A 14,199-nucleotide genomic window follows, 5' to 3' on the forward strand; every position below is an offset into this window, starting at 1 on the left:
CCCTCATCTTGTCACTTTATACCATTTCTTACACTTGAGAGTGACGCCAGGCAGGAGGTTAGAAATGTGACCAGGATTCTCAAGTGACTTCATGGCGAAGGGAACTGGTGCGTCACTCAAATGAAGGAATGCCTTCTGAAGAGGTGGCCGCTGGAATCCAGTTGCACGCTTTCTAAATGTAGCCCGGCCCACACGGCTGGCTGTGCTCCGAAAAAAAGTCCTAGAAGCTTCTGAACTGCCATGTCAAATGTTATTTAAATAAAAAAAATGGAGCCGATGCCGCAGATTTGGGACTGGAGCTTAGCATCAGCAGCTGCTCTAACGTCTCTCTTTTTATAATTGGCCAGATTTAGAGTTTATTTTTGTTGACTGTCTGATCTAAGAAATATCTGGCAAATTCTACCTGGGAAGACACGTGGCTCTTGGGTTTCCCCCGGAGTGCTTTAGTACTGAGCAGGCCTGTCTGTGAAAAACATGTGTAAGTTGGTGCCCTAAGGTACCATGCTGGCTGTATAGCCCACTGAGAGTTGCATTTTGTGATCTTTTTCATTTTGTTTTGTTGTCTTCTGAAGTTCTTTTTCCACATAAGTGCCTTTAAATTTAGTGTTTCTTGACCCAGGGAATCCAATTTTAATATAATTTTTTAATGTACTATATGTTGTGAGGGAAAGCAGGACATCTGTGTGCCCCAACCCCCAACATTAACACCCTAAGAGTCCCGGGTTCAAATAACAGTGCGTTTATTACGCAACCTCCTCAAGAATATCAACTCAAATGTAACAAGCGCAAGTTTCTCTCTCTTTCCCCACAGTAATCTCTTCTCCTTCCTACTCCGCTCACCACCGCACTGCCCTCCTCCAGTTGAGTGTTGCCTTCCTTCCTCCCAGCTCCGACTCGCCTGCACAAGGGAGTGCTGTCCCTTTAATTGAGGACCTGGGAGTACTTCCAAAGTACTTCGGGGTCATACAGAAGTCCCATTTTAGGGTTCATATGTCCCGACAGTGCCCCTGTGTGGCACCCATGGTCCCCAGCAGGGCTGTATTTCTAAGCTACATCCCCCAGTATTCCATACTGGTTCCCCAATGGATGCCGATAAGGAGGGCTGCTGCCATCTCCTCTTCTGGGGGAATAAAACGTCTCCAGCAATATCTTCCACTACTGGCTGTCTGTCCATCTCCTCCGTCCATCACTTCCGAGTCTGGCCCCTTCTTTCCTCGTGGTTGGGATTCCTATCTGTCTTGCTGTGCTTCTCCCAGTATTCAACACTTTTCTGTGCTTTGGTGATCTCTTTTTCTTCTGGTTACTTCTTAATATGAATGTGCTTCCAGCATGGCTCGACACCAAGTGATCATGCTCTAGGGCTGGGGTGTCTGACTGCAGAAAGAAATTACTGCTGCTAATGAAGCCTACTTCTTAATTTTAAAGGCGTTTGATTTTTAAGAATCAGATCCCTTAATTGTTTCTATTTTCGTTGCACAGTAGTTGTGTTAAGTAAAGAAGCCCTCATGAAAAAGAGAAGCAGTGACCTGAAAATAAGACACTGTCATAAAATGAAAGCAAGGGCAGATTAGTCAAAAATGCAAAATGGTAACCAGACAGCATAGTCAAGAAAAACCCAATTACAGCTTTTTAAAACAGGAGTATCTTCAAGGTTTGCCCACAGTCTTGGATGGGGAAGAGATGCCAGTGCTAACCTTTTTAATTGACGTCTTGCGTCACACTCTTCAAACTTGTAAAACTAACACTTCAGAATGGTGGTGGCTTTGAACACAGCAAAATACATACATATATAAATCATGCATGCACGCCTGGGCAACACCTTCCTGGCTCTGGTGAGATAAGCACTTCCACCCCTTGACGAGAGAGGGCGCTAATGCTAACATTGTCTTCTCCTTCCTCCTCTGTAGCTGGGATAGAATGCCCAACGAGAGTAACTAACTCCGCCTTGATGCCCAGAGATGGCCCGCCCCTTCCTGTCCCAGTCCTATAAAGCCGGCCCACTCCCAGAAGGTGGCGTCAAATGTTTGACTGGTGCTCGCCAAGGACAGATCTTCTAGTGCATAGTTGTCTTCATAGAAAGTGAGAGGGAGGACAGAGCGCACTGCCTGTTTTGCTTTAAGTTGTTTTGACGGTTGTCATTTTAGTTTGAATTATTTGAAGGGTTACTTGCAGTCTCCTTTACCGGCCACACTTACTATATATATATATATATATATATATATATATATATATATATATATATATATATATATATATATTGTCCTGAGTAGGGTCGCATGGGGTGCTTCAGCCTAATCCAGATACCATTGGGCAAAAGGCACGAACAAACCCTGGACAGGGCACTAGCCCATCGCAGGGCGAATGCACACACACACCAACCACACACTATGGCCAATTTAGCATTGCCAATGCTTGAAGGTTTAACTCTAGCATAAACTTTCAGACTTAACCCTTTAAGGATTCATTCTGTTCAAGCCGTTATAGCAGGGGTCTCCAACTCCAGTCCTGGAGAGCTACTGTGGCTGCAGGTTTTCATTCTAACCCTTTTCTTAATTAGTGACCAGATTTTGCTGCTAATTAACTCTTTGCCTCAATTTAAGACTCAGGCCCCTTAATAATTTCTTTTTTACTTAATTAGCAACCAAACAATATTAAGACACAAAATGTACCAACACATAAATAACAACCTGCGTCCATCACACAATAACTGGAAATAAAGAAAGGTGAAGGCCTCAGTAATGTTGATCTGCTCAGGTCCACAAAACATTTTGACAGCACTCTTAAAAAAGAAAATCAACAGTTTTGGAAATGTCTGCCATTGTAGAATGAGCGCCATGGAATTAAATAACGGGCTTAATTAGCAATGAGAATTGGCTTCAAATTAAGAAACTGAATGAAGTGAAGTTGGTTGGAGTTTGAGGCCCCAACTTAGTTTGGTCATCTGTTGGCTCACTTCACATCAAATTTATGTTTAGGTGCCGTTTAAGGAAAAAAAGAATCAATTCAGCGGCCAGAGTCTCAAGAAAAGTCAATTAAAATAAAGGGAAATAGTTCATTAGCAGCCAAAACTGGCCACTAATTAAGAAAACGGTTAGAATGACAACTTGCAGCCACAGTAGCTCTCTAGGACTGAAGTTGGAGACCCCTGCGTTATAGACTGATAATATGAAAATTTAGATTGAACTAAATATTAAGACTTAGATATCGTAACCAAATATGAGTGGTGATGAGTTTCATGCTGATTAAAACATGCAAGTCAGAATTTCACTTTACTTGTGACCATAAGGCCTATCCAGAACAGGGTCACAAAGGGAAGCTGGAGCCTATTACAGCAGACACAGGGCAGAAACAGCCGCTCAGTGGAGCAGCAGCCATTCTCAAGGTAAACACACACATCAGAGTCAGTTTAGCATCAACAGTCCACCTAATCTGCATGTCTTTGGACTGTCTGAGGAGACCGGAGCACTCCAAGGAGACCCACTCAGACACAGGGAGAATGTCTCCTAACTGCGAGGCTGGCAGCGCTGCCACTGCACCACCAAGCCGCCCGTAACATACACAGTGCCTTTAGAAATTATTCAGACCCCCTTACTTTTTCCCACATTTTTCATCTGTTGCAGCTTTGTGCGAAAATCATTTAAATTATTTTTCCCCACAATCAAGCAGCACTCAACACCAAAGTCAGAATTACAAAGTGAAAATAAGATCTCAGAAACTTCTGTAAATGTATTAAAAATTACAAACTGAAATCTCAAATTGGCACCAGTTTGACCCTTTGCTTCGTATTCCGTTGATGTCCCTTTAGCGGGGATTCCAGCCCAGAGTTTGGTCTGACGTGACACGCTTCACACACCTGGACTTGGGGATTTTTTTTTTGCCATTCTTCTCTGCAGATCTTCTCAAGGTTGGATGTAGACCATCAGTGGATGGCTGTTTCCAGGTCTCTTCAGAGATGTTCCGTTGGGTTCAAGTTTGGGCTCTAGCTGGCCAACTCAAAGACATTCCCAGAGTTGCCACATTTTCCTGTGTTTTTTTTGCTTTGTTCTATTGGAGGGTGAACCGTCGGCCCAGTCTGTGGACCTCAGCACTCTGCAGTAGGTTTTCATTAAGGATGTCTCAGTACTTTGCTCCGTTTAGCTTTCCCTCGACCCTGGCTAGTCTCCCAGTCCCCAACCGCACAGCATGAGGCTGCCACCACCATCCTTCCCTATTGGATTGGTGTTGCATAGATAATGAGTGGACAGGACACCAGTTTTGCTTTCAACAGACCAGAGATACTTATTTCTCACAGCCTGACAGTCATTTAGACGCCTTTTCATTCTTTTACTGTCTGCCCACTTTGCAATAAAACCCAGATCGGTGGAGTGTTGCAGTGATGGTTGTCCCACAGGTTCTCTAGAAGTTCTCTGAAGCTCAGCCAGAGTGACCATTGGGTTCTTACCAAATCCCTTTTCACCTGATTGCTCAGTTTGGTCGTCAGCTGTAAGAAGAGTCATGGCTGTTCCAAACTTCTTCCATTTGAGAGTTATGGAGGCCACTGTGTTGTTGAGAACCTTCAATGCTGCAGACATTTTTTTTGAAGCCTTCCCCAGATTTGATCCTTGATGTCACTAAGCTCTGTAGGTGACTCCTTCAACCTCATGGCGTGGTCTTTGCTCTGATCCACATTGTCAACTGTGGACCCTCTAGAGACAGGCCTGTGCCTTCACTCGTCATAGCCAGACAATTGAGCTGACCACAGGTGGACTTCAGACAAGGTGTAGAAACATCTCAATGACAAGCAATAGGATGAGATGCACCTGAGGCAAATGTTGAGTGTCATGGCAAAGGATCTGAATACTTGTGTCAATGTCATATTACACTTTTTTATTTTGAATAAGTTTTCAAAAATCTCTAAAATCTGCCTTTGCTTCATCATTCGGAGGTATTGAGTATTGCTGGAAGTGCAAAAAAATACTTTTAAAGGATCTGAGCACAAGGCTGCAAGCACAAAATGTGAGAACAGTGAAGGAAGGGGCTTGAAACCTTTCTGAATCCACTGTACCTGATGTGATGACACTTTTTAATTGTGATTACTTGTGGAGTTTCATTCAGTTAGTCTCAGTTATTGTCATGTTTAGCGGAGGTGGCTTTGATTACTCGGTGATATTCAGTCGTTTCCTGGTAATGTCACTGCCTTAGAACTTCTTAGCAGCTCAACCTGAGAAGACTTTCCTATAAATCAGCGATAGTGGACACAGTTGTCCCACGTGAAGGTAACTCGCCTTCTGAGTGACGTCTCTCAGCCTCAGGAGTTCAGGCTTTAGGTTTTGTTTCATATACAGTATAGATATTCCTGGACTGAAGTCTGGCCCGGATTTTAATGATTAAATGTTAGTTTTTAACAGCGGCATGTTGTGCTCTTAATAGATACAGTACACCAAAGACTTTTGACTTCTTTGATATTTAAATTTGCAAGCACCAAGTTTGCAAATATCAACATTTTTGTCCTTTGAACTGACTAGGAGAGTTTAAAAATGAAGAGGACTTACATTTTAAATTGAAAGGCACCATCATAAACTTCTTCTTCCTTGGACATTTTTAATAGAATAATTTAGATAGCAGGAGGTGTGCAGCAAGGGAATGCAATTTAGGAAAAATAACGCGTGATACTTTTAAAATGAATCACACACACTAACACTTTAACTGGGACGGCCCTAATATCATATATAGTGTGGAGGTACAGCCCCCTTACACAGACAGACAGACACCGAATGTCTAAAATGTCCACACTTTTATTTCTCCTTCTCTTCTACACACAACACAGTGCACCAAACAGCCACAATAACTCAGTTCCTTTTCACTTTATTTTACTTTCCTTCTTTTCCTCTGCCGCCTCTACTCCTCTCCTCCCAAGTTTCATCCACCTTCCACCCAACTCTGGCTCTTTAATAATGCTCCGGATGTGCTCCAGGTAACGCTTCCTGGTATGGCGGAAGTGCCGCATGATCACCCAAAAGCACTCTGGGCGTACTTGGAATTTCTTGCGGCAGCCAGAAGTGCTGCAGTCCAGGTCTCCATAATCCTCTGGGTGCCCCCTGGCAGTGGCTACAGGCCCCAACAGGGTTGAGCTTCTAAGCATCTGGCCCCCATGCAGAATAGGGCAGCTGCCCTCTCGTGGTCCAGGAGAGGTATTGTCCCTCTCCCAGTCCTTCTAGGTGTCCTGGAGGGGCAGGGTCCCCAGCTGTTTGCCACGATAGATTTATTTAAAGAGATACTGGCTGAAGTGCCCGGCGTTGCCCGGGTATATGTGTAGAACGAGTTAGGGAAGGAAAAGGTTGACCCAGCTGCCATTCACACCTGTCAATTTTCCTGCTCTTCTGAGTCGAGAATTTGTTCTTTTTTGGGTCCAATTGGATTCTAGAATTGTGGTCATTTCTGGTTGGGTTGTAGGCTAACTGTGAACGCTGTCATGTCTGACTTGTCCTCCTAGTTCACTTGTGGGTAGTGTCAGTCCTGGAGGGACACAGTGGCTGCAGGTTTTTGTTCCATCCCAGTTTCCATATGAGAAGTCAGTTATTGCTGATGAGGCACTTATTGCTCAAGTGACATTTTGATGCTTCATTTTTGTGGTCTCACTTGTTAAGTTACCCACCCTTAATCGCTTATTTCAGCCATAAACCGCAGCATCCACTGTTTTTAATGGCTCCTTATTAGCAATAAGACATAAATGACAAAGCAGTTCTCTGTCTAACTTGTTTCCATTTACACCTGTGTGGATGCATCACGCAACAGACTGAAAATGATCTGCTTTAGGCTTCAAATCATTTAGATGATACTCTTGGAAAGGAAAACAATCTAAAGTCGTGGCCAAAAGCTTGGAGAATGACACGAGTGTTGGTTTTCACACAGTTTGCTGCTTCAGTGTTCTTAGATCATTTTGTCAGATCTTTCTCTGGTAGACTGAAGTAGAATTACAAGCACTTCATAAGTTTCAAAGGCTTTTAGTGACAATGACACAAAGTTTATGCAAAGAGTCAATATTTGCAGTGCTGGCCCTTCTTTCTTTTTCAAGACCTCTGCAATTCACCCTGGCAGGCTGTCAGTCAACTTCTGGGCCAAATCCTAACTGATGGCAGCTGCCTATTCTTGCATCATCAATGCTTGGAGTTTGCCACTTCTCTCCAAGACAAACATCAGGGACAGACTGATTATCTGCAAAAGGTACAGGGGTTGGAGAGCTGAGGACTGCTGAGGTCAAGTCATTTTTCTCTGATAAACTTAATGTAATTGTCAACAAAAGCCTTTGAAACTTATGAAGTGCTTGTAATTATACTGCAGTATACCATAGAAATATCTCTCTATTATAAAAGAAAATCTTGTGACGAGACGAGACTATTGCCAAGAGATTTTTTCAAGTCCCGCCCTCCTCTCAACCATATTCAACCACAGTCCTCTCACGTCTCGTTCGCGTGAATGCTTTTGTCAGACACACTTCCTGCGCTCTCAGCTCATATCAATTTTTATGTTTTCCTCACTTTAAGTTCTCAATAAAAGATGACTTACTATGTCCAAATCTTATTGAAAAATTTCATCACGAAGGGTTATCAAAAGAAGAAATGAATACACAGGCAATCCTAGCACCAAGAAACGATGAAGTCAAATGAATTAACGCAAAAATTGTCAACCAGTTACACAGCAAATTGTTTAAATGCGTATCAATAGACTATGCTGAAACAGTTGGTGGTGATCGTGCGGAAGATGAAAACATCAACTTTCATGTGAATGCTTTTGTCCGACACACTTCCTGCACTTACGTTTTCGTTACTTTAAATACCCAATAAAAGAAGACTTATTGTGTCCAAATCTAATTGAAGAATTTCATAACGATGGGTTATCAAAAGAAGAAATGAGTACGCAGGCAATCCTAGCACCGAGAAATGAAGTCAAAAGCAAAAATTGTTGATCGGTTACAAGGCAAATTGGTTAAATGCGCATCAATAGACTATGCTGAAACAGTGGGTGGTGATCATGCAGAAGATGAAAACATCAACTTCCAATATCCCGTAGAATACCGTTAACACCGAATTACTGTAGAAAGAAGGACGTATTGTAATGTTATTGCGTAATTTATGTCTGAGTGATGGGCTATGCAATAGGACAAGATTAGTTATTCAAAATTGGTCGAACAATTCTGATCTGTAAAATTTTAACAGGCGACAAGAAAGGTAATGAAGTACATCTTCAGGGGATAACATTAGACACCAAAGGAGATCTTGATATGCCATTCGTATTAAAATGTTAACAGTTTCCCGTTAGAATAGATTTTTAAAGCAGGAGTAAAACAACAACCCTTTGATTGTCCTTTCTGTTATGCTACACTTCCACTCTTGATCAAATCTCACTCAACAACCCCTGTGAAAGAGCATGTTATGAGGTGTGATCAAAAAATACGGCAAATGTTTAAATAAAAAGAAATTACAATACATCCATCTATTCATTATCAACCCGCTATAACTACAGGGTCACGTGGGTCTGCTGGAGCCAATCCCAGCCAACACAGGGCGCAAGGCAGGAACAAATCCCAGCCAGGGCGTCAGCCCACCGCAGGGCACACGCACAGACACACCCACACACCAAGCACACATTAGGGACAAATTAAAATCACCAATGCACCTAACCTGCATATCTTTGGACTGTGGGAGGAAACCAGAGCAACTGGAGGAAACCCACGCAGACACGGGGAGAACATGCAAACTCCATGCAGGGAGGACCCAGGAAGCAAACCCAGGTCTCCTAACTGCGAGGCAGCAGCACTACCCAAATTACAATACAATACAATACAATTTATTTTTTGTATAGCCCAAAATCACACAAGAAGTGCTGCAATGGGCTTTAACAGGCCCTGCCTCTTGACAGCCCCCCAGCCTTGACTCTCTAGATAGATAAATAGATAGATAGATAGATAGATATGAAAGGCACTATATAATAGATAGATAGATAGATAGATACTTTAATAGTTCCAAGGGGAAATTCACATACTCTAGCAGCAGCATACTGATAAAAAACAATATTAAATTAAAGAGTGATAAAAATGTAGGCAAAACAGACAATAACTTTGTATAATGTTAACGTTTACCCCCCCACCCGGTGGAACTGAAGAGTCACATAGTGCGGGGGAGGAACGATCTCCTCAGTCTGTCAGTGGAGCAGGACGGTGACAGCAGTCTGTCTCTGTCGCTGAAGCTGCTCCTCTGTCTGGAGATGATCCTGTTCAGTGGATGCAGTGAATTCTCCATGATTGAAAGGAGTTTGCTTAGCGCCCGTCGCTCAGCCACAGATGTCAAACTGTCCAGTTTCATTCCTACAATCTTCATCAATCTTCATTCCTCTAAAAAGAGAAGGAAAAACTCCCAGAAAAACCCTTGTAGAGAAAAAAATTGAAGAGACCTCGGGAAAGGCAATTCAAAGAGAGACCCCTTTCCAGGTAGGTTGGGCATGCACTGGGTGTCAAAAAGAAGGGGGTCAATACAATACAATACACAGAACAGAACAAATCCTCAATACGGTATAAAAATACAAATTTTACATATACGGAGCAGAATTTAACAGAAGATGATATCACATAATATGATTTGGATTTGTTTAGAGTCCTGGAGAGTTCAGCCATCAAGCTGCCTCCCGCTATTGGTCATTCCACAGCTGAGTCAGTGCTGAGCCAGCCAATCCGATGAAAGGACCCCTCTACCCCACGATTCCTGCGATCCTCCATCAGGGATGACTTTACCTTAGGCAGTCAGAACAACTGGCAGGTGGGCCGTGGCACCAAGTGCCACTTTTGAGTACTAAGAAGACAAACAGAATAGGTGAAGGTTAGTAACAAATTATAACTATCATGTTATTACAGGAAAAGACACATTGCCATTAATTCCCCCTCAAAATAGTCCCCCTTGCTTCGCACATACTTATCCTGTCTTTCTGAAGCAGTTCTGGAAGTCCCCTTTCATAAGTGTCTTAATTTGCGCTGTCGTGGCTGCCTCGAGGTCCTGAATCGATTCAAAACGTTTACCTTTCACGGTCATCTTGACTTTGAGGAAGAGCCAGAAGTCGCATGGTGCCAGATCCGGTGAATAAAGTGGATGAAGACACGCCGTAATGTTTTTATTTGGCAGAAATTGCCGTACCAGAAGCGTTGTCATGATGGAGGATGAAACCATCTGCCCATTTCTTAGGTCGTTTTCTACACGCGTTGTTTCTTAAATGCTCTAATAAGCCCTTATAATATTCTGAGCTCACCGTAGTGTTCCTGGGTACAAACTCATCTCGCACAATTCCATAAAAAAACACAATCATCATCACTTCCATCTTGGATCTTGATTGACGTGCTTTTCTCGCACGAGGAGAAGAGATTGATTTCCATTGAGAACTCTGAAGTTTGATCTCAGGATAATAGCTAAGTTTCATCTCCCGTGATGACATTTCTTAAAAAGCTGGAATCTGAAGCGTCACGATCACATAACTCCAGTGAAATTGACAAATGTTTTGGCTTTTGTTTGACTGTCAAAACGCGTGGAACAAATTTTGCACTCACTTGCCTCATGTTCAGATCTGTTATTAAAATGTTTTGAATGGAACCATAAGAGATATTCAGATCCTCAGAAATTTCCTTAATTAATTGCCTGTTTCAACGCATAATTTTGCTTTCTCTTAATGTTGGAGGATGTCCCAATATTTCCTTGTTTTCAATTCACAACCATTATGAAATCACTCAAACCACTTATAAACCGTCTTCATGGTCACTGCAGCATCTCCGTAAACTAATTTGAACATTTCCTGTATTTCTGTAGCACTTTTTTGCAGGTTGAAATAACATTTCATGTTAAAGCATTGTTTGCGATCCATGATTTATGGCCCACTTTAAAACACACCTTCTCTCAACCGTAGTTCACAACTGACTGACTGTCACACACTGCTACCCAGGTTTGATGTTACCTTTCTGCTGGGTGGTGCTTGGCGGCAGCATTCATCGTATTTTTTTGATCACACTTTGTACTCCTTTATGTATTACAGTAGACAGAAGTGGCACACTGCGTGGTATGGTAAATAATGTTAAGCTCTGGTTATCTTGTCTGCTAGTCTGGCTTCAGTCTGTTCAGAAGTTTCATTTGCTCTGAGCCAGCAGGTGGCACTGGTCTTCAAAGTGAGGGCACAATAAACAAAAAAATCTCCTGGAACCCCCCAGGCCCAACACCCCTTTGCAACAACAACAACAACAACATTTATTTATATAGCACATTTTCATACACACAGTAGCTCAAAGTGCTTTACATAATGAAGAATAGAAAAATAAAAGACAAAATAAGAAATTAAAATAAGTCAACATTAATTAACATGGAATAAGAGTAAGGTCCAATGGCCAGGGTGGACAGAAAAAACAAAAAAAAAAACTCCAGACGGCTGGAGAAAAAAATAAAATCTGCAGGGGTTCCAGACCGTGAGACCACCCAGTCCCCTCTGGGCATTCTACCTAACATAAATGAAACAGTCCTCTTTGGATTTAGGATTCTCACGGAAGGACTTGATGATGATGGTCACGTAGACTTCTGGCTTTTAATCCATCCATCATTGTTGGAGCATCATGAAGCTTTGAGTAGGTGGTGGTGGCGCAGGTACTCCTTTTTATATTGCAGTAGGTAGAAGTAGCACAATGGCGTTTTCCATGTAAATAATGTTAAGCTCTAGTTATTTTGTCTGCTAGTCTGTTTCACTTGCTCTGAGCCAGCAGATGGCACTGGTGTGTAATGTGTAATGTCCAGGGAAGAAAAAAATCCACTGGGACCCCTAGGGTCAAAAGTTTGGGTTCCAAAGTAGTCTTTCTAGTCCGTATGGTCCTAGACAGCAACTATGCAAAATTTGGTCCAGATCAGTCAACGGGTGTAGGATTGTATAAGGAACATACAGACGGATGGACAGACATTAAATGTCATATAATAGACTAGCTGTGTGTGGTCTTCAGGTCAAACAACCACCTGAAGACTCCCTAGCAGTTTTACAATATTTGTGAACTTGAAGAGGCGTCAGCTGACTCTTAAGAATTACCCAGTTCAGAGGACGTGACCCACATGTTTGCTGTCCCACTGGCTTTCATAAGAAGACACTGGTGATACCTTATCTTAGCCGTATCGCTGGCACATGAGTCCTATTAATCTTTATCTCGAGGAAATTCCTCCAGAGAGACAATGTTGTTAGTGAAAACTTCAAGCCTTGCCCTCCATTGCTGAGGGATTTCTCTTGCACGTTGCTGAGCCGCGGCGTTTGTTTCCTTTCGACGTTGTGTCATTAGCCCGATATCGTTGTTGTGCTGCGGTGTTTGCTGCACACTGGTCTTCTGTAGTGAGAAGTGAGGTGCATGCAGGCACAGAAAAAATGTAAAAGTGCATGCATGCGCCAACTAGTGGCTGTGGTTGAGCGTGAGCAGAGCAGACTGCTCCATACACACACACACACGCACACACAGGTCTTTCATTTGTATTTGTCTGATATGGTGTGCATGTGTGAATATGGGCAGGTGGTGACCATGTGGTGCTCTGGCCTCTCGTTCAGTTCACAGCCTAGCTATGTTGGTAATTCTCCAGATATCTGAGTAGGTCTTGTCTGGGGTCTCCAGTTTCCTTCCACGTCCTGATTAGATTGAAAGGAGAACCTACATTTTTCCTGTATATGTATATAATGTATGTAATATGGTCTATCTCAGTATAAATGTAGAGAGTAGCATGTGCTCCATTATTTGGTGGCTTCTCACGGCTCTGCAGTTCTTGGTCCTTTTGGAGCTCAAACTTTCACTCCATGTTTCTTTGGGTACTTTGATTCAGGTCCATTGGTGGCTCTACAATGGACTGTTGTCTTGTGGAGGGTGGCCATTTCCTTCCATCTACATCTATAGGCATAGGAAGAAAATGGAGAGTTCAGGTGGTGGGTGGATGCATCCATGAGATAATGCAGAACACTGGCCCTCCTTACGTCCCTGTGTGTGAAAGGCCCTGAAGGCTGCTGGGTTTTACTGTCCTTGCTATACAAAATGTTGCAGATTTCTACCTTCTCCTTCTCCTTCTACAGTGAAAGGGTCCCACCCTGTTTTTACAGCCTCTCCCTTTGTAATATTGCCGACCAGGTTATACTTGTGCTGTTTCATAATAACGGAGGTCAACAGAGTTAAAAGGTGGTCTACTCCTAGCCCATGGATGTCACAGCACGATTCCCCATGGCCGTCCTCTGTGGTAATCATTCTCGCCCCTCCCTCACATGACAATGGGCCTCTACAAAGAGGTCACTTTCCATGGAGGAGACAGACCTGCTGACCGCCCTGCCGAGGCCTTTGAAGCGCCTGCCAGCGTAAGTGAAAAGCGTCTGTGCAGGAAGCACCGGCAGCTCTGTGTGCTGCCGCCTCTCATAGGAGCTTTTGTTTGGTTATTTTAGTGCCGCCCGACGTTCCTCTGATGGTGACGTGACTTTCCCAGTTTTGCTGAAAGCATTCCTCCTCCGGGGGGCTGAGCAGGACAGTTTATTTGGCTCCAGAAATACAGTGACAGTGGGGCCCTGGTTAGGAAGGATTAGAGCCCGAGCCCTCCACTGATGGTGACTTGTGCGCACTCGGCTGTAACACAGTGCCTTGTGCCAGAGGGTACTGAGCCCTTCCTGAACATCTATTTTTTGCTGAGCACTGTTACATCTTTCTGTTTTTGTCCTGATGCTCCTCTCATTATTCAAAATGCTGCCTTCCTCCAGAGTGTGCCCTGTAAAGGATAAACTTGAGGAATCCCACCACAAACTTGCTGACCCCCTGCAGCTTGCAAGCTTCCTTTACACTGAATGGAGTGGGGTGGCAGCCTTGAGGCTTGTTCCAGCGGGTGGGAGTTGGTGTGCCACAGATGAAGAAGAGCAGAGGTAGTGTCATTCCCTTGTGCCATGTCAGTCACTGACGGATGAATTTGTACATTTACAGGGTCCACCCGGAGAGAACCAGGCGGCAGTGGTCGGCGAGGAGCTCTACCGCTTAGAAGGTTGGTACATTTTCAGCTGGTGGGGACAGAGGGTGGATTGCTGGGTAGAAATGCAGGCATATGTCGGCACATTGTGCACCCCTGACATACTTGCCTGCTGTTGAAGGTCTCCAGGTCTTACTTATCCTTTTGTCTTCCTCTGTCAGTAACGTATGTCAGT

At 43.5% G+C, this 14,199-nt stretch overlaps 1 protein-coding gene across 1 annotated transcript in view; it reads left to right on the plus strand.

The window, feature by feature from the left end:
• Positions 1-14,199, plus strand: part of nkd1 (NKD inhibitor of WNT signaling pathway 1) — a 49,420-nt gene that overhangs the window by 15,363 nt on the left and 19,858 nt on the right. Inside the window, exon 4 of the mRNA XM_039762877.1 lies at positions 13,982-14,039. Coding sequence (XP_039618811.1) covers positions 13,982-14,039 — 58 coding nt within the window. The remainder of the gene's footprint in view (positions 1-13,981; positions 14,040-14,199) is intronic.

The sequence above is a fragment of the Polypterus senegalus genome, chromosome 9 (assembly GCF_016835505.1).
Source record: "Polypterus senegalus isolate Bchr_013 chromosome 9, ASM1683550v1, whole genome shotgun sequence".
NCBI classification, from domain to species: Eukaryota; Metazoa; Chordata; class Cladistia; order Polypteriformes; family Polypteridae; genus Polypterus; species Polypterus senegalus.